This window comes from Epinephelus fuscoguttatus, linkage group LG23 (genome assembly GCF_011397635.1).
Source record: "Epinephelus fuscoguttatus linkage group LG23, E.fuscoguttatus.final_Chr_v1".
In the NCBI taxonomy this organism is placed as follows: domain Eukaryota; kingdom Metazoa; phylum Chordata; class Actinopteri; order Perciformes; family Serranidae; genus Epinephelus; species Epinephelus fuscoguttatus.
Genome location: NC_064774.1, coordinates 9002344 through 9021488, shown reverse-complemented (window position 1 = coordinate 9021488; position 19145 = coordinate 9002344). Strand labels below are relative to the sequence as shown.

The following is a 19145-nucleotide window of genomic DNA, read 5'->3' as shown; positions in this document are numbered from 1 at the left end:
GCTGGAAATACTCTGATGTCTCATTAAAACGTGGCTTTGTTGCCTCAGTTGTAGCTGGAAATGCCGGCAAAGTCCCCCTAAGAAACACCTGGTTTGGTGTCAATCACAGCTGGAAATGCCCTGATGTCTCGTTAAAAAAACATGGTGTTGGTTCCACAATTGTGGCTGGAAATGCCGGCAAAGTCCCCCCTAAGAGACACCTGGTTTGGTGCTGCAAAATACCATAATGTTTTGCTAAAAAAACAAATGTTCTTGTTTTTTTGTTGGTCTCGAACGGTGGTTGGTAGCCATCTCACCTAGGCAGCACTCCATCCATCACCCCCTACACCTCCCAATGACAAAGTCGACACATATACTCAGTCACTTTAGAAAAGCTGACATGGTAAGGGAGAAACTTACAAACGTGTCTGTGGTTTGCAGAAATGTACAATGCCAACATTTTCCTCCGGCGAGTGAGCCGAGCTTAAATGCACTTTAAACTCTGGAGCTCTCTGTGAGCTGTGAAGAGACGCAGGTCACTGGGAGGTTATGCAGCAGCCATCAAGTACAACATAAATGATGTAAGTGGTTATTTTAAGCCGGTTCTTTCTTATGATGTTTAGTCTGTTTTTCTACATCTACAGCTCATAGACACAGAGGAGTTCTAGGCCCTGATTTTTCTTCTAGATACCAAAAAGTAGATCCTCTAAGAACTTTTTTGGACACATCACAGTGGTGTTAAGCTCAGGGTGATTTAAAGGAGGATAGTGCCTGAAAAAATAGAATTCAGTGGCACATTTTTGGCGTTATATTTCGGGGTCATTATTTGGTTTAAATGTTTACTGCTGGGAGATTTAGGTCAATTTTTTTTTACATGGACTGAACATGTGCATACTTTACAGACATATTTCACCTCAGCCCAGAAGCATGCAACCACCTGTAGTCAAAGTACTACAGTCTTTCAGTTTTGAGATCATATACTGGGAAAGCACCTGCAGTTACCTGGTAATGAGTCAGAGGTAATTTTCTGTGCCTTTTAAATCCCTCTCTTGTTTTTATTTCATTTAATTCTCTTGTGAGTTAGATTTATGGACATGTGTTCTGTATGTGTGTGGCGCGGAGGGGCTTCAACTTACATTTCATTGTCCGATTCTTTGTTGTCAAATGGGAAAAAAATTACAGTGAAGACGACCTGCTGAAGTTCAAACTGAGCATCAGGATAGGGAAGAAAGGTGATTTAAGTGACTTTGAATGTGGAATGGTTGTTGGTCTGAGTAGTTACTGGGATTTTCACACACAACCATCTCTAGGGTTTACAGAGGATGGTCGCAAAAAGAGAAAATATCCAGTGAGCCAAAATGCCTTGTTGATGCCAGAGGTCAGAGGTCAGAGGAGAATGGCCAGACTGGTTCTGATGGCTACTTCCAGCAGGATAACGCACCGTGTCACAAAGCTCACATCATCTCAAACATGACAATGAGTTCACTGTACTCCAGTGGCCTCCACAGTCACCTGATGTTTATGTTTTGTGGTCCTTGTTTTCACAGGCTGTTTATTTCTGTGTAAGTACATTGAAAGCAACAAAAGACCACCTTGTATGTGAACACATACTTGGCCAGTTATGATTAGTTGCCAAATACAGCGTGCGAATGATTACAGGGTGTTTACATCATTTGTGCTGTGACTAACGTATCAGTGATGACTCCCACAGCTGTCAGCCACATGGGATGATAATGAACGGACTGTGTCACCAGCTGCTTATATGAGAACTGGTGTCTGACTAGGGGCAGACCGGGAATCTAAAATAGCCCTGGACTGTTTGACTCGGGCTGCCCCGTCTTCACCACTTCAGTTGCTGCACTTCACAAATGGTTGAACAGATGTCTTGTCTGGACTCACTGGACTGTGCTCTCTCCTCTCCCTTCTCTCTGCGGACAGTACCTTCAGACTCATTAGGTCATGGGGATTTACTGGCTACACCACCAGATGAATAATAAGTGACTTCAGCTTTTCAGAACCATCTTTCACTTTTTTAGTTTGTTGGTCCTTCTTGCCTCACTACTATCTGTCCAGACGTCTCTTCTTGAGGGTACGGTCACGCGGCGAAATTAAAATTGGTGAATGTTCGCTTCCCATTCACTTTCATTCTATACCACAGGTGACAACTAAGGGCTTGTGTCCACATAATGTTTTTCTCTGGGCAACAGCGCAGTGTTAGTTTCGTTGGTGAAAACTGTGACGAAATTTTTCGTCAACGTCCTTTTTTCCCATGATGAAAATGAGACGATGACGAGCTAAAATAGATCTTGATAATAAAAACTGAGACGAAATCTATGTTTCATTTTGCTGACGAGACAAGACGTGATGAAAATGTTAGTGGTTGACTATCAGACATTGATTATCTTCAAATGTCGCATGAGCGTCAGGCAGGTAAACTCCAGTAAATAGTCTGCACCAGCAAAAACACTCACACCGGAGCAGCGTCCGCAGTTGGTGCGAGTTGTGAGCTGTAATTCAGCAGTAAATAATCAGCCGTGTGTGTCTGACTGTGGATGGTGGAGCTGCGGAATGGATTTGTGGAGTTTGTAGCGGTGGCTGTTAGCAGTTAGCGCCGCTTGGTAGCTGCTGAATGGCAGCGGAGCAAGCGGCTACCAGCCACCGGACTTCACAGCTGATCCTTGGACTCCACTCAGTTCAGGCTGTCTCAGGATGGTTTATGGTTTGATCTTGTTTGACAGGAGGCTCAGTTATCTGTGAGTGTAGCTGTGTTGTAAGTAAACAGTCTGAACTCAGATCAGTTTTCTCTGCCAGAGATGTTTGGTGATTAGTTTTAATCACCAACTCTGTGAGACACGAGTTTAAACCTCTAGACTAACATGTTGCAGAGAGTTGTTTCTGAGAGCATAAACACAGATGTTGAGCTTTTGAATAAATTATCAGTGAGTGTGTGCTCAGAATCCTTAAACCTCTTGAACACTGCTGGAGAAATGAAAGTTTGTAGAAAAATTTGTCTAAATGAAATTTTCGTTGACTAAAACATGGATAAAAATGACTAAAATGTGACTAAAACTAAAGTGTTTTCGCACAGAGAGAGAAAACCTAAGGGCTACATCTTAACCTCATGAGAAGGCCATGTTGTGTGGTGAAGGATGCAATAAAACCATTGTTAGTGAGCAGCACCTGAACGCCTCGCCATCCTCCCTTATGCAGAGCTGCAGAACTTAATTCTTAACTTAATTCAGCTGACTATCATCACTCTTTGCTGCCTGCCATCTTCACCATGACGCACTGAGAGAGCGTCCCTCACAGACACACTAACACACACTCACAGATTAGTTGTATGTAGGTCTACCTGAGGTGCAGTATTTTTGTCTGCATGTGGCCATTTTAACTTCATGTCATGTTGTTTAACGAGTGACGAGTGTATAAATAGGTAGGAACATGCCTCAGGCTGAAAAACAAAAATAAAATCTGAAAGTGAAAGTTGAGACTTGTAAAGCATGTTGTTTTTCTCTGTTCGTGCTCCTCTGTTAAAAACATTTATCTATTAAAGGAAGCAGATGGCAGAAAAACAAACATTTCCAGCTCTGGGAATTTGCATTGACTCAAAGGCTGTTTTATCCAGAGCTGATGGAAACTTTGAGTTATTTCCTCCCCATAAACCAGAGTCTTTGCATCAGTGTCTGTTGCCTGTATCTAGGCATCAGTGGGCGCCTCCAGTTACAACAATCCCACAGTAAATTTGTAAAATGAGTAATTCTTGTGCGATCAAGGTCTGGGAGAGCATTTGGGTTAGGATGACCTGACTGTTGGGACAGTTAGGGCACACGCCCCGACCTGTCTGCACATAGACGCACACGCACACAAATCAACAGACGCCCACACTCATTTCTGTCTCCTCAAAAGCTGACTGTTGTGAATTAAATTCCCCAACAGAACAATCAATATATACGACCACCAACTGGTCATTTTACCACTCCTTTTCATCAGAGGTGAATGCATAGCGCGTTAACAAGACATTTATGGACCTTTGTTGAGCTCGTCCTGGAGTCTGGATACGATGGCTGGAGGTGAACTGGGTGCCTAAAATGACAGCTGACAGCAGCAGAGGAGAGAGCAGATTTAAAATTTTGCAATAGCATCCTGACCAGCTGCTAAAAGATTGATAAAGCTCTTAATGGTCTTAGGCCTACTATTTATCAGATTTGCTTCTGTTGTATGAACCCTCTAGAACCCGCAGGTCTTCTGCAAGTGGCCTTTTAATGGCCATGGTGAGGCATAATTTCATCACTGTGGTCCATGTGGAGCAGCCTTCCTGAAGACCTGAGGAACACAGAGATTGTGTTTATTTTTTTTTTAATGCAAACTCAAGACCTACCTTTTTAGACTGGCTTTTAATTGAACTGTCTTTAATCTAATTTAATTTAATTTAATTTAATTTAATTTAATATTATTTTATTTCTATTTTTATTCATTTTATTTTTTACTGTTGTATTTACGATTATTGCGTATATATATATTTATTTTTATTTATGTGACTGATCTGCAGTCATTTTATTTAAAAGTTTGTGTCAGGTTTGATTGACACGTTACACATCCTGTTGTTCATGTACAAAGAAATACGCCTGCAGGTGAGACTTTTCCATCCATATATCTAATTTTAGTAACAACGAGGCAGTGTGTAGGTGTGGTGTTAACATAGATCTACACCTCAGTAGTTAAAAAAATAGTTACATCCTCTAACGCCAACACCAACTCCCACAGGTAAGAGACAATGTGTGGGATGAAAATGGTTTTTGAATTTCCTCCTTCTATAAGCTTTCGCCATTGATTTAAAAAAATAGCTCAATGAATGATACCTGTCTGTAAAACTGAAGATGTTACCAATCCATTTGAGGAGGACAGACAGTTATATCATATTTCAGTTGTGAAGTCTGGCGGCTGGTGGGCGCTTGCTCCGCTGCCATTCAGCGGCTAACAAGTGGAGCTAACTGCTAACAGCCACTGCTACAAATCCATTCAGCAGCTCCACCATGTTTTTAGTAAAATTGCCCCAAATCTCTGTTTTTTTTTTTTGTAACATTTGGGTGATGAGGACAACACATCTTATCACTGATTCAGTGTAAACATATTTATTACACAGTTTATGTCACACTTTGATATAATTTAACATGCACATTTTCGTTTGCTGTTTTTCATTAGGAATTAAGACTCCATGTTAATTTCCATTCAACAGTCAACAGTTCATGCAATATAAAGCTGTCCTTGTTTCCGTACTGTCACAACAGCCGCCTCCCTTTCACATCCCCCAAGATATTTAAATCATTTTGTAGCACTAGATTCATCTGAAAGGCCAACAGATGGAAAATGTCTTTTTAGCTTCGCCCACAAAGATTTCTATTTATTTCAAACCTACTTGACACTTTAATACTCATGTTATACTTTAGTGTCCTGTGCTGCAAACCTTTCAGTGCTGTGTGCAAAACGTTAACGTACAGCCCTGTTACTCATTTTACATCATTCTTCATTTCCATGTCGTGCAGCTGTATATTTTCAAACTGTGAAATAATCCCTGTCTTTGCATTTTATTCTGATCACAGACTGTTTCTATAGAAGTGCATGTGACATCTCAAACATCTGAACATGTAGCTCATTTTGTAGAAAATACCGAGATATATATATCGTGTATCACCAGTCATCGTGTAAATACTGAGATATGAGTCTTTATCTTTATTGCCCAGCCCTAATTAAAGCCAGCTAAAGGTCATGGCATTTTCCTCGCCTCATGCATTGCAGGGTCAACGTCCTGTTTGACTCTTGTCCCACCTACATGATGTCACACCTATGAGGACATGCTGTTTTGACTCTGTGGTTTCACAGCTATGGCCCGGCCAAACATTTTTTTTTTTCAGCTTATCAAGTGAGACAATACACCCTACTCTTCCGTTTGACCTCATGTCCCAGTCACCCTTAATTCACCCACGCAAATTGTTCTTACATGACGGTAAAGTTCAAGACCAGCTCCTGAATCTGTCAGGTTTCATGCCATGTTCATTTTCATGTGCACTTTAAAATGATTAAAACATTTTTTTCCATTTGGATTGTTTGTCATAACTTATATGTTACTGATGGAATAGGTTTTTGGAGCAAAATAAGGTCTTAAATTGTGCCATTACAAGTCACACTGAGTGATGACAAACACACACACAGTCTTATGATGGTGATGATACTTTCAGTCTGCTGATAAACCTTCTTCCTCAAATTATTTTAAAATTAACAAGAGGAAGAAAGAATTTACAGCTGTTCTAAAAGTCACAGTACATAAAAAAAACTACAAATGTTATCACAGCTTAGTAGGGAAAATGAATATTTATTGTATTTTAACAGATGGAAATGATTCTGCAAAACAATATCTTCATTTGACATGTTCATAATTTCGGCCTAAGACAGGATGAGATATAACTTTATTCATCCTGAAGCCACATTTGCACCAAACATGCACAGAATACATATTTAATAAAATATATACGTAAAATGTTTACATCAGGATGGTTTATGTTCAGTAATATGTCTGTGTGCATGTGATAATCGACATAGTGACGCAGAATCTCCAGTAATGAGAAATTAATATTTGATCCCAATAAGTAGACTCATCTGGCCAGTGGTGGTTCTTGCCACAGGTGATATTGGCAGCCATCCAGAGGGGGACGCCAAACATGCACCTGGAAAAAAAAAAGTTTCAGATTAAAACATCACTATCAGCTATTGGCCAATTAGTTATTTTAAACATTGGTATCAGTATTGGCCCAGAATTTCAAAACCACTGCATCCGTTGTTCCATTAGAAAGTTATTTTGTACATTTTATTATTATTTAGTTTTTTTATTCAAGTTAATTTGTAGTTATTTTTAAATTGATTTTTTATGTAAATTATTATCACACATGTACAGCATGTTACTGAAAGAAAATAAGCACATATTTTTATCTGTCTTACCATCAACTTTTGTCTTATTGTTAGCTACATTGTTTATTTGCATTTTGGTTATAACTGGGGAGGCTTGCCTAGGGCACCAAATATGCTCGAACCGCCACTGCATCAGGCATCATGTAATTAATAATTGTTTTCACAATCTGATTTATCTTTTTGTACCCATCGGTACAAAGTGACTTTTATGTAAACAAACATTAAAAAAAAAACAACAACAACAAAGACATAAGACACTTTGTTGTCATTGTAGATGTAAAACAAAATTATCTTTGGTTACTCTCAGAGGCCGTTTACACGTTGCCGGCTATTTTCATAAACGGACATTTCACCATCTCCGTTTTCAAAAAGATCTTCGTTTACACTTACCCGTGTATATATACACAAGAGCATGCCAAACCTGTAGGTGGCAGTGTAACGAGAAGCTCGAGCCTTCCATGTATCCATTGTCACCATAGCAACATAGGTCGCACTTTTGACACAGGCGCAAGTTCCGGTGCATACTGTGACGTCGGCTGCCTATAACTCCGTTTATCTCCGTTTATCTCAGTTTACATGCAAACGCACAACCGGAGTTTTCCAAAAACTCTGGCCGGAGTTTTTAGAAAGACTCGTTTTCAGAGGAGAAATCTCCGTTTGCGTGTAAACGAAGGGCACAAATGAAGTAAGATGTCTCCGTTTATCAAAATCACCTTGTACGTGTAAACGGCCTCTCAGGCTAAGAGCTGCACACAAACAAAATAAAAACATTGATAAGAGCTATATTTATAACATTAAAACAAAATATGAACAAAGTAAAACCACAGATAATGACAAGATAAAACTTTGACCGTTTAACTAAGCGGAAATCAAATAATATGATGTGTGTGAATATCAATAAATTAATGACAGCATCAGGTTTAAAGTGCATTTTAAATCAAGTCATTGCACAATATAAAGTGCATTTGTCATACTGGTAGAGACCACTCCAATGTTTAATTTGATTTTTAATTTAATTTAATTTAATGTCTAATTTAATTCAATTTAATTTGATTTGATTAGATTTTACTTGATTTAATTTAATTTAATTTCATCTAATTTTATTTTATTTTATTTCTAATTTAATTTAGTTTAATTAAATTTGATTAAATTAAATTAAATTATATCTAATTTAATTTAATTTAATTTCATCTAATTTATTTTATTTTATTTCTAATTTAATTTAGTTTAATTAAATTTGATTAAATTCAATTAAATTAGATTGAATTGAATTGAATTAAATTTGATCAATCAAACTTAATTCAATTCAATTCTATTCCATTCCATTCAATGTCCTTACTCAACTGTTGGTTTGCGTCATTTCCGTGTAGTCACGTGACTAGACCGAGAGAAAAAACAAAACACACGGGCCAGCAGCGAGCTGTGATGATACCGCACCGAACAGCTCGACAATCGCCGAAATTACCATGTTTAGCGAACAAATTCAGCGGTGAATCAGCGAACGACTAATGTTGGCGAACTGACCGGCCATTTTGTACACCATGAATTTAAGAGGACTGTTTCAGGACTTCAATCCCAGGTAAGTTTAGCTACGACCTAGCACTTTAGCTAACTGTGTTGCTAGTTAGCAGCGTTTGATGCGCAGCCGTTTAGGAAAACATGCAGAAAATGTGTGTTTAATACGTGTGACGTTTTATATACATATTTATGGCTGCTGATAATTTAACTGCACGTATATAAGGCGAGTGTAAGTGCAGTAGCTGAAGCGAAAAGAAGGTATGAGGCTAAAGGCCTGGCTAACATGCTAGCTAAGATAATGTTATGCGTTCAAAGCTAGCATGTCCATACTTATATCATACGTTATCTAAAGCTATTAAGTCAGTTTCTTACGCATGTTTCCGGTATTCATACTCAGCTGATTAAAACAAGACACGTTATTTTGAGGTTGTACATAGTTTAAGTATTTAAATGAGACTTAAAGGCCCTCAGCAGCAGCTGCTTCAGATTGAAGATGACAGAAAACTGGGAAATATTTCTCTCCCACAGTGAAGCAAAAGTGAAGGGCAGCTGTACAAAGCTGTCAAGAGTTGTAATAATTAAAATGAAAGCTAAACTAATTATGGGTTTTAATTACAATGGACAAAAATTGATTAAAGCCAGCAGCAGTGTTGTGTGAAGTCCAGTGCTAATGTAGCAAATGCAGTTAGGAAGCCCAGTGAAATATGTTTAATAAATAGGTTTAGTGACATGATGCCAGTTCACATCATTAGCTGGCAGGTGATGGTTAGACAGGTAAATGCACTTGGTAGCTTAGCTTAGTGTGTGTGTGTGTGTGTGTGTGTGTGTGAGTGTGAGGGATGATCAGGTTGGGAGTATCAGCTGCTTTAACACTCACGTTATACTGTCATCTCCATAAGGTCAGTTTTCTAACCCCCTTTTCATCCGCTTATCTAATGTTTCTTTTTCCAGAGCGTAGCCAAAGATACTGGTGTCCTTTCATTGTGGTTTCATCTGTGACCTAGATATCAGTCACTCTCATGTCTCCATCATGTTGTTATTTATCCTACTTTTTCTAAAGTCTGGGCCTTGATTACAGCCAGTTTTTCCACCTGCTCTCGTTCCAGACATGTAATTCATTCAGACACTCTTCGCACATCCCATCTTTGTTGCATCGTTTTTAAGAAAAATTGTTGTCTTAATGATGGAGATAGCAGGGGTACAAATATTGTTGTCCTTTACATTTATGTCAACTGCTGACATTTCTCTCTCTGTCCACCGTTGCAGTAAGTTCCTGATCTACTCCTGTCTGCTGCTGTTCTCCGTGTTGCTGTCCTTGAGGCTGGATGGCGTCATCCAGTGGAACTACTGGGCTGTGTTCACCCCAATATGGCTGTGGAAGCTGCTGGTCATCATCGGGGCCTCCGTGGGCACTGGAGTCTGGGCGCATAACCCCCAGTACAGGTAGAGTCTCTCACACATGGACATTTGTGGTTAAAAGTAGTCCAACTCATGGAGTTTATACATACGTGGATCTACTGCACACCCACCCACTACAGTTTTTTTTAACCTACCTAACAAAACTGAGCTATATATGCTTTTGCTGCAGTGATCCCATTCATAGTAAATGTAAATTCTTACTGAGTTAGTTTCATGATTTATGTTATATTTCAATGACAATGACTAAAGACGTTCTGATTATTTTTCCCCTCCCAATCATGAATCAGACAACCTGAACTTGTGTATCGGCCAAGTAGGGGTGTGCCATATCACCCAGATCATGATAATACCAGTGTATTTTTAATATCATATGAAAAATTCATATTGTGATACTCAGAGTATTTTGACGTGTTGACATACGGACTCCGTGGTGGTTCCAAAAAGAGGAGCAGCTTCAGTAGTGTGGAATAAACTGTGGCGTCCTGAATGTTTTATGAACAGCCGCGGCCTTCTCAGACTCTTTAAGCGACTTACCGCTCAGAGGGAACTCAGTCAGTGGCTCTTCTGGCAGCAGCACAGCGGCTCTCCCTCTCCTCTCTCGTTGTGCGCTCACGGGATTAAATGTGAACCTATGTGACGCTCGCGGCTCGACAGAAAACTCCATATATGTGACTGTGTGATAGTTGTGGTATCATAACAGCCTGTCACAGGTTACAGCGTGATGATTAGAGGAGAAATGGCAGAGCATAAAGGTCCAGGTGGGAAAAAAAACCCCAACTCAACCATTTAGGATTTTACTGAAAGAAGGAAATCACCTGTTGATTTATATATATAGATCTAGGCCTGTGGCAATATGCGGTAACTTGTTCCTAAACCAAATGCCACGGCCCCTGTGTGTGCGAGTGTTTTGGATTTAAACCAAGTGACAGAGGGGAGCCCAGTACTTAGGACGAGCCGGGTTTGTTCTAAAACCATCTCAACAAAAAGAGCGAATACAACCAACCTAACTGCACACCTGAGAGTGAGAGACTGACAGTCTATTTTTTTGTATTTGTTTATTTATTTCGATATTTGTACGTGTTATTTCGTATATTTAAATTTTCTTTTTTGCATTCCTAAATATTCTTGTTAAAGGGATAGTGCACCCAAAAATGAAAATTCAGCCATTATCTACTCACCCATATGCCGATGGAGGCCCTGGTGAAGTTTTAGAGTCCTCACATCCCTTGCGGAGATCGGCAGGGGGAGCAGGTAGCACACCTAATGGCTGACGGCGCCCCAGACTAACGTCCAAGAACACAAAATTGAATCCACAAAGTATCTCCATACTGCTCATCCATAGTGATCCAAGTGTGCTGCAGCCGCGACATAAAGAATTGTTTGGAAAAACGTCATATGAACTCTGTTTTTAGCCTCTCTGTAGCCTGTAGCTCTGACTGCTTCTCTGTGCTCCGTGCTCACGTGTGCGCGCCTGCACAAGACCAGCGAAAGCATGAGCTTTGCTCACCCGTGTTTACATCACTTGACACGTGCACTGCAGGCTACAGTGAGGCTAAAAACAGAGTTCATATGACATTTTTCGAAACAACTTATTATGTCGCGGCTGCAGCACACTTGGATCACTACAGATGAGCAGTATGGAGATACTTTGTGGATTCAATTTTGTGTTCTTGGACGTTAGTCTGGGGCGCCGTCGTTTTGCTGCAATTATTTCTTCTTACATTAATTGTAAAAAAAAAAAAATATTATTTTTTTTGCTAATTTGCCTTGCATATTGTACACATTGCTTTTACAGTGGTGGGACTTTCCAGAGTAAAATACTGCCAAATTGGCTCCAAAACTGTAGTGAATGGAATAGATTAGATGGGTTGTTCCTTAGTAGTACTTTGGTCACAAGGAAACAGAGAGCAGTTTGGGTACATGAGACCCTCAGGAAGCGGAAGAATCACAGGCAGCATCAGCAGCTGGTCCAGGAGCTTTGCCTGGGTGATGGTTGGTTCAAGGCTTATTTTAGGACGACTCCGGGACAGTTAGACAATCTGCTGTCGATCATGTGGCCTAATTATGGTTGGTAGAGTGTTAGAAAGTAGCTGAGACGGCAGTTTGTTGCGATATGTCTTGCAGCTTGTGTATGATCATCTTGAAAGTGAGCTGATGTTAGACTCACACAGTTCATGTGATTGGACAGTGGGGAAAACGCAAATCAGGTGCTTTTACCTGTCCAAGGTAACCACGGTATTCGAGGGCTGTACAGCGCTCATGCATAAATGCAAGAAGCACCAGTGTATTCTAAAAAGAAGTGCCAATTAATTGTTGTTCATTTCTTTTTTAAGCATTCAGACAAGATAAAATAATGTCTCCCTCAACTGTACGAGAAACAATTAGTAACATTAGTTTAGGTCTCATATCATGGATACTGATTGTACGTTAATCTCTTGGATTTATGTCACTATCTGCTTGATGTCTTTGTCTCTTTGGTTCGCTGTCTAAATAGTCAACATGTGCATCATGAGACGTAACCATGGGAATCAACTCCCTGATGTTTACACTTCCGTGTGTCCTCTCTCAGGGCCGAAGGGGAGACGTGTGTGGAGTTCAAAGCCATGCTGATCGCAGTGGGGCTCCACGTGCTGCTGCTGATGTTCGAGGTGTTGGTGTGCGACCGCGTGGAGAGAGGACACTACTTCTGGCTTCTCGTCTTCATGCCTCTCTTTTTCGTGTCGCCTGTCTCTGTCGCGGCCTGCGTCTGGGGGTTCAGACACGACCGCTCCCTCGAGGTAAGGAGGCTGATGCGTACGAGAATATGCCAAGACCAGAGGAGTTTGTCTGTTTGAGTGCGTTCAGGGAATTTCAGTTGCGACAAGAATCCTCGGGCAAATTAATTAATTTATTTGTTTTAAAGGTAAGGTAAGAATTAATTTTGTCTTGTGTCTTCCTCAGCTGGAGGTTCTGTGCTCAGTAAATATTCTCCAGTTCATCTTCATCGCTCTGAGGCTGGACAGGATCATCAACTGGCCGTGGCTGGTGAGATACACAAACCATTCATTGTTATTTTTTACACACTTCAATTCCACATGTAGGTCTGCCCTGTGTGTTTGTTATACTGTCACAGTTTGAGATGCATAAACAGCAGTGGAGATTCACATTATTAATAAGTTCAATAAAGTTAATCACTCTGAACATTAAATATTTTTGCAATACCTTCATCTTCTTTAATATCTGTGTGTGTGTTTGTGTGTGCTGCAGGTGGTGTGTGTCCCGCTGTGGATCCTGATGTCCTTCCTGTGCCTTGTTGTCCTCTACTACATCATCTGGTCTGTCCTCTTCCTCCGCTCCATCGACATCATCGCCGAGCAACGGCGGACCCACATCACCATGGCAATCAGCTGGATGACCATCGTCGTGCCCCTTCTCACCTTCGAGGTGAGCCGTCACTGAGTTTATCACACTGGATTTTTGTTTTTCATCTGACTGATATCGCATCACATGAGTTATAATTGTAGAAAATAGCTTAGTTAATTTATTTGTAATATTACTTTTCAGACACCTAAATTAGACAGTTTTAATTCTCTGCTTTGAAGATAGAAATCAACTCCACACTCACAGTTACAGTGCCTGTCCCTGTTCTAAAAAGTCGTGATTTCCAAATCCTTTTTAACCTTTATTCAGTGGGAGACAGTCCAAAGACAAGATATTTTATCTTCAAACTCACAAACCTTTATAAATATATACTGATTCTGGATTCGATGCCTGCAACACCTTCAAAAAAAGTCGAGACAGGTGCATGCTTACTCCCGTGTGACGTCACCCTTTCTTTTAACAACACTCAGCAACCCTTTGGGAACTGAGGACATGAATTATTGAAGTTTTGAAAGTGAAGTTCTCTCTCATTCTTGCCTGATACACGACTTCAGTAGCTCAACAGTCTGGGGATTCTTTGAGTGGTAGACAGATCAGGACTGCAGGCGGGTCAGTCTAGTACCTGCACTCTTTTACCACCAAGCCACGCTGTTGTGGCACGTGCAGAATGTGGCGTGGCATAGTCTTGCTGGAATAAGCAGGGACGTCCCTGACAAAGTCGACGTCTAGATGGCAGCATATGTTGCTCCAAAACCTGTATGTGTCTTTCAGCATTGATAGATCCTTCACAGATGAACAAGTTACCATGGGCACTAACACACCTCCATACCATCACAGATGCTGGCTTTGAACTTTCTGCAGTGAAGTCAGTTTTTAATGAAGTGTAGTCGGAGGGGTCAAAGGTCACAGGCATTCACTGGTGGTTTTCAGCCTTGCCCCCTTACGTGCAGAGATTTCTCACAATTCTCTGAACCTTTTGCTGATATTATGGATTGTAGGTGGTGAAATCCCATAATTCCTGTGCGCTGAGAAACATTGATCTTAAAGTCTTTGAGTGTTTGCCCACACAGTTTTTCACAAAGTAACACAACCTTGCTTGTTGGCAGCTGAGCCTTACAAGGATGTCCCTTTTACACCTATTAATGACACTATAAGTTGTTACCAATGAACCTGTTTACCTGTGGAATTTCCCAGACTGGTGTTTTTTGAGCATTTTACATATATGCAGTATTTTCTTGCTCCTGTCACAACTTTTTTTGTAACATGTCGCAGTCTTCAAAATCAGAACGAGTGTGTATTGACAAAAAAAATAATGAAGTTTATCAGTTTAGAACATTAAATATATTGTCTTTGGATTGTAATGAATTGAATTCACACAGCATCCCAAATTTTTCGGAATTGTGGTTGTAAATATAAAAGTTGTATCTAAAACAAACTGCTTTAATAATAAAATTAGCCTGTCCTGCTTTCTAGTGGCCAAAAGTGTGTACAGCTCTTTAAAACATCAAACAGGATGTTTTGGGAATTCTGAATACCGTAAGGCTCAACCAGAGACAACATGTTCAGTTTATTTAAGGGTGCTGAGTGAAAGTTAATTAATCACCACAAAACTGTAAACATAAATCTGTCAATACCTATCCCACTGCGTCGTTTGATTATTGTGTTTTGTTGAATCTTTTTTACTAGTAACATAAAAACGTCTGTATCCCTATTTGTGACCTCATTCTGCTTCTTCTTCTTATTGTTAATAATAATGATAATGATATTACTACTACAACAAAACTCTCATTTAACACTTAACTGTGTGTGTACGCCGACTGTGTATACACAACATTGCACACATATGCTGCTATATTTAAGTCTCACAATGTTGTCGTGTCTCTGCAGATCCTTCTGGTGCACAAGCTGGACGGCCACAACAGTCTGAGCTACGTGTGTGTGTTCGTCCCTCTGTGGCTCTCCCTGCTCACACTCATGGCCACCACGTTTGGCCAGAAGGGGGGAAACCACTGTGAGTATTTAAAGACACTAATGTGCTGTGGTTTGCTGCATGCCTTTGCTGGGTGTACGTCTCTTTACAGGAGTGATAGTGAATATATTTTACAACTTTTCCTTTGTTTAGATTTTTGTAAAACTTTACAGTCAAGCTTGTCACGATATCTACTTTTGTTGGACGATATATTGTCCTAGAACTAATTGCGATAAACTACAGCCTCACAAATCCTTACATCCTGGAACCATTAAAGTGAAGTTTTATTGTCACATATATTGTATTTGAGTTTGCTTTATTGTCAGAAAATAACATACAGTCCCCATTTTTGGTCCCCATGTTGTTTCATGTCTGTGCTGTTAATTTCTCCTCTGTCCTGACTTTCCCACAGGGTGGTTTGGCATCCGTAAAGACTTCTGCCACTTCCTTCTGGAGCTCCTCCCCTTCCTGCGAGAGTACGGCAACGTGTCCTACGACCTCCAGCGCAGCGAGGACCCAGAGGCGGTCGAGGATCTGCCTGTCCCTGAGCCGCCGCCAAAGATCGCGCCCATGTTCCACAAGAAGACCGGCGTGGTGATCACACAGAGCCCTGGGAAGTACTTTGTCCCGCCGCCTAAACTCTGCATCGACATGCCTGACTAACTGCGTATCAGAGCCGAAACAGACTGCTGTACTCGTGTGTTCAAGTCATGACGCTAAAACAGCAGAAGACACTGTGTTTGGGTTTTAGCTGCTGTCCTGAAGGATTTAGTCCCTTCACCTAAAACTCCAGTGTGGTATGGGATGAGTACTGGATCCAGAATCCTCACCCCGGCTGTTGTGAAGTAAAGACTGCCCTGCCAAACTCTGACGAGGATTTAATCTTGGACCCAAAAGAGAGGACTGCTTTGTGGACATTTCTTGGAGGAGACTGACCACAAAAGTGTCTCAGATTCACTTGGACCTAAATGTTGAGGTCGATGTGACTGATGGAGACGAAACAGAAGAGCTGGATGTGCGTGGACTTGAATATTTGACTCTGTAACAGCAGTATATTTTTGATTCAGACACGCTTCAGACCTAAAGACAAGGTGGACGCTTATCTTGGTTCATGATGGGGACCATTGGAGAGACTGTAGCTTGAATTTGGGATCAGTGTACTCTTATTGCCCCTGTTCCCACTTTTGACCATACAGGTGCAGAAAACGAGGGTAAAGAAAGGTTGTTTTTTTTCTTCCCAGGTATGTCTTAGTACAATACTTGCCCCCATGTGTACTGAAAGTCTCTGCAATCATGTTACTGATCTCTGTAATCATTTCTCCTGTTGGATCCCTCCCCAACTTGGTTCCACTTCATGAGATTGATTGACAAACTCCAAAGTTCGTATGTGTAAGAATGCGTTCCAAAAGTGAAGCCAAAGTTAAAACAAGGCTTCAACAGCAGTTATTTTCCAAAGTTAAGTACAAAATTCCTTCTTTGTGTTGCATCGATCGACGTATCCATGCTAACCTGTGCAGAAGAAGGTAACACAGAGGGTATGTCGTACTAAAAAATTATTCTAACTTCTGAAAATACCGTTTTTTCGTCCAAAATTGTTGCACATCTAAAAATAAATACGACCTTACGTTGTGTCCAGCACGTTTGCCCACGTTCATCTGTCATTAAAATTTGCGCACCGAACAGTACAATAAAACGCATCGGGATCGGTGTGCAAGGTCTCTGGTGGTGACATTTTTTTTTTGTTTGTTTGTATGTTTTTTTAGGTGACGGATTAAAAAAACGCATCTGAAAAAAAATGGACTTCGTGTGCAGAGGCCTTTACTCATAGTGCTACAGCCTCATTAGCCTCAGCTGAACATTTCCATGCTTTTTTTTTTTTACACAGAACAAGAACTGTGGATTTTGTCCCCACATCTCTTACATCAGAGTTGAGCCAGGAGGGGATCTTGGTAGCCTTTGTGGACAGGAGGAATGATTAGTGACTCTTTCAATGTACATACGCCATGTTAGTAATGTTTAAGACAGATCTGAAACAATCTGAAGCTCTCCTTTATGAAAAAGAACAACGGAAATGGGGCTGGGCAATATGGAGAAAATCAAATATCACTTTGTTCCCGACCAAATGCCTCAGTATCGAATTGCAACGATATTGTAGGGTTGACTTTCGGTGTTTTCACAAAATATTTACACAATGACATTCTTGATAAATAATCATCAGTAATGTGGATATTATTGCGAAGTGATTAAAGGCAAATAATACGACGGTGGTGAGTTCGGAAAATTACATCACTTTACTGAAATACAGCCTTTAAAATCAGGTAAAGACAATATTACAACATCCAAAATCTAAGACGACACCCAGTCTCATATCAGAATATTGATATAAATTCGATATATTGCCCAGCCCTAAATCGAAATGGCACTTTGTTAACGTGTTCCAAGATGAGTCCTGTCTAACCTGTCAGTTTTTCTTATTCCTGATTTTTTGTAAATAACAGAAGTTGTCAAATTTGGGACCAGAGTGGAGATGGCAGGGTTGAAGGTTAGAGACAGAGCTGGGAAAAAAACATGAAGAAGCTAGTATTTGCAAACAATCATCCACTTCTATTTTAGTTAAACATGTAATACTATCTGTGTAAAGTCACCATATTAAACACGACAATGTTAAACAAGTTGGGTATCACAAAATAAAATAAGGTAAGATATTTTTAGTTGATGTCCAAACTTTACACCTATAAATTATTCTAAAAGCCCCCTGATAAATTTAAGAGCTTTGCTGTGCCCCTTTTGATGTTACTACTAGGGGTCACCAAAGCCAAGCATTTTCAAATCCAAAACATATCAGCCTTACCAGGCTCGGACAAAAAAAAATTGCAAATACTTCTTTTTTTTTTTTTTTTTTTTTTTTATTAAACCAAATACAGTAAGTAGAGAGTAGAACTCCTGAGATTTTCTGTATGTGCACATTGCCAGATTTCCTCAATTTATCAAGTTACGTAGATAAGCAAAAGCAATCATCCCCATCTCTAATTTTATTTTGTTGGACAACCTGATGGCTGGAGTGTCCAGCATGCTGTGTGTACATGTTTTTTTCTACATTGTCTTTTTTTCCATTAAATTGGTCTGATTTCATCGATGCACTGTCCCTTATTGCTGCAAGTTGAGCAATCTATGTCATAAAAACTGCCATGAAAAGGTCATAGAATACTGTTATTAAAAATACATAAAAAAGTCATATTATGTTGTCACAAATGCCATAGAAAGTCATAATACAATATATCGTTGAAAATGCTATCAAAAAAGTCAAGTATAGTACGTCTTTAAAAAAAAAAAAAAAAGCATGACAAAAGTCATAGTATACTATGGCCTTCAAAATACCAGAAAAAGTAAAAATAAAACATGTCATGCGAAATAGCATAAAAAAGTCATAGTACAATATGTTGTTCAAAATTTCATGAAAAAGGCATACTATAGCATGTCGTTCAAAATGTTATTAAAAAAAATCATAGTATAGTATGTCATTCAAAATTTCATAAAAAAAAAGTCATAGTATAGCATGTTGTTCAAAATATCATAAAAAAGCCAAAGTATAGCATGTCGCCCAAAATATGATGAAAAACTCATAGTATAGTATGTCGTCCACAATATCATAAAAAGTCATAGTATAGCATGACGTCCAAAATATGATGAAAAAGTCATAGTATAGCATGTCGTCCGAAATATGATGAAAAAGTCATAGTATAGCATGACGTGCAAAATATGATGAAAAAGTCATAGTATAGCATGACGTCCGAAATATGATGAAAAAGTCAAAGTATAACATGTCGTCCAAAATATCATAAAAAGTCATAGTATAGCATGACGTCCAAAATATGATGAAAAAGTCATAGTATAGCATGACGTCCGAAATATGATGAAAAAGTCATAGTATAGCATG

General features: G+C 39.7%; 3 protein-coding genes across 5 annotated transcripts in view; 2 read left to right on the top strand and 1 right to left on the bottom strand.

Annotated features, from left to right (window-relative positions):
* LOC125884441 (uncharacterized) overlaps positions 1-19145 on the top strand; it is a 95331-nt gene that overhangs the window by 33016 nt on the left and 43170 nt on the right. The window lies entirely within an intron of this gene.
* Positions 1-19145, bottom strand: part of LOC125884443 (uncharacterized) — an 88081-nt gene that overhangs the window by 48180 nt on the left and 20756 nt on the right.
* Positions 8278-18342, top strand: tmem185 (transmembrane protein 185). The gene is made up of 7 exons (XM_049569389.1): positions 8278-8521; positions 9727-9903; positions 12449-12656; positions 12820-12903; positions 13126-13302; positions 15127-15250; positions 15621-18342. The coding sequence occupies exons 1-7, from the start codon at positions 8484-8486 to the stop codon at positions 15869-15871; spliced, it is 1059 nt and encodes a 352-aa protein (XP_049425346.1). The 5' UTR covers positions 8278-8483; the 3' UTR covers positions 15872-18342.

Excerpts from the sequence above, each read along its gene's own strand:
- tmem185 (XM_049569389.1), top strand. The coding sequence starts at position 8,484 with ATGAATTTAAGAGGACTGTTTCAGGACTTCAATCCCAG. Across the intron at positions 9,904-12,448 it reads GCGCATAACCCCCAGTACAG|GGCCGAAGGGGAGACGTGTG; the intron begins GTAGAGTCTCTC and ends GTCCTCTCTCAG. Across the intron at positions 13,303-15,126 it reads TGCCCCTTCTCACCTTCGAG|ATCCTTCTGGTGCACAAGCT; the intron begins GTGAGCCGTCAC and ends GTGTCTCTGCAG.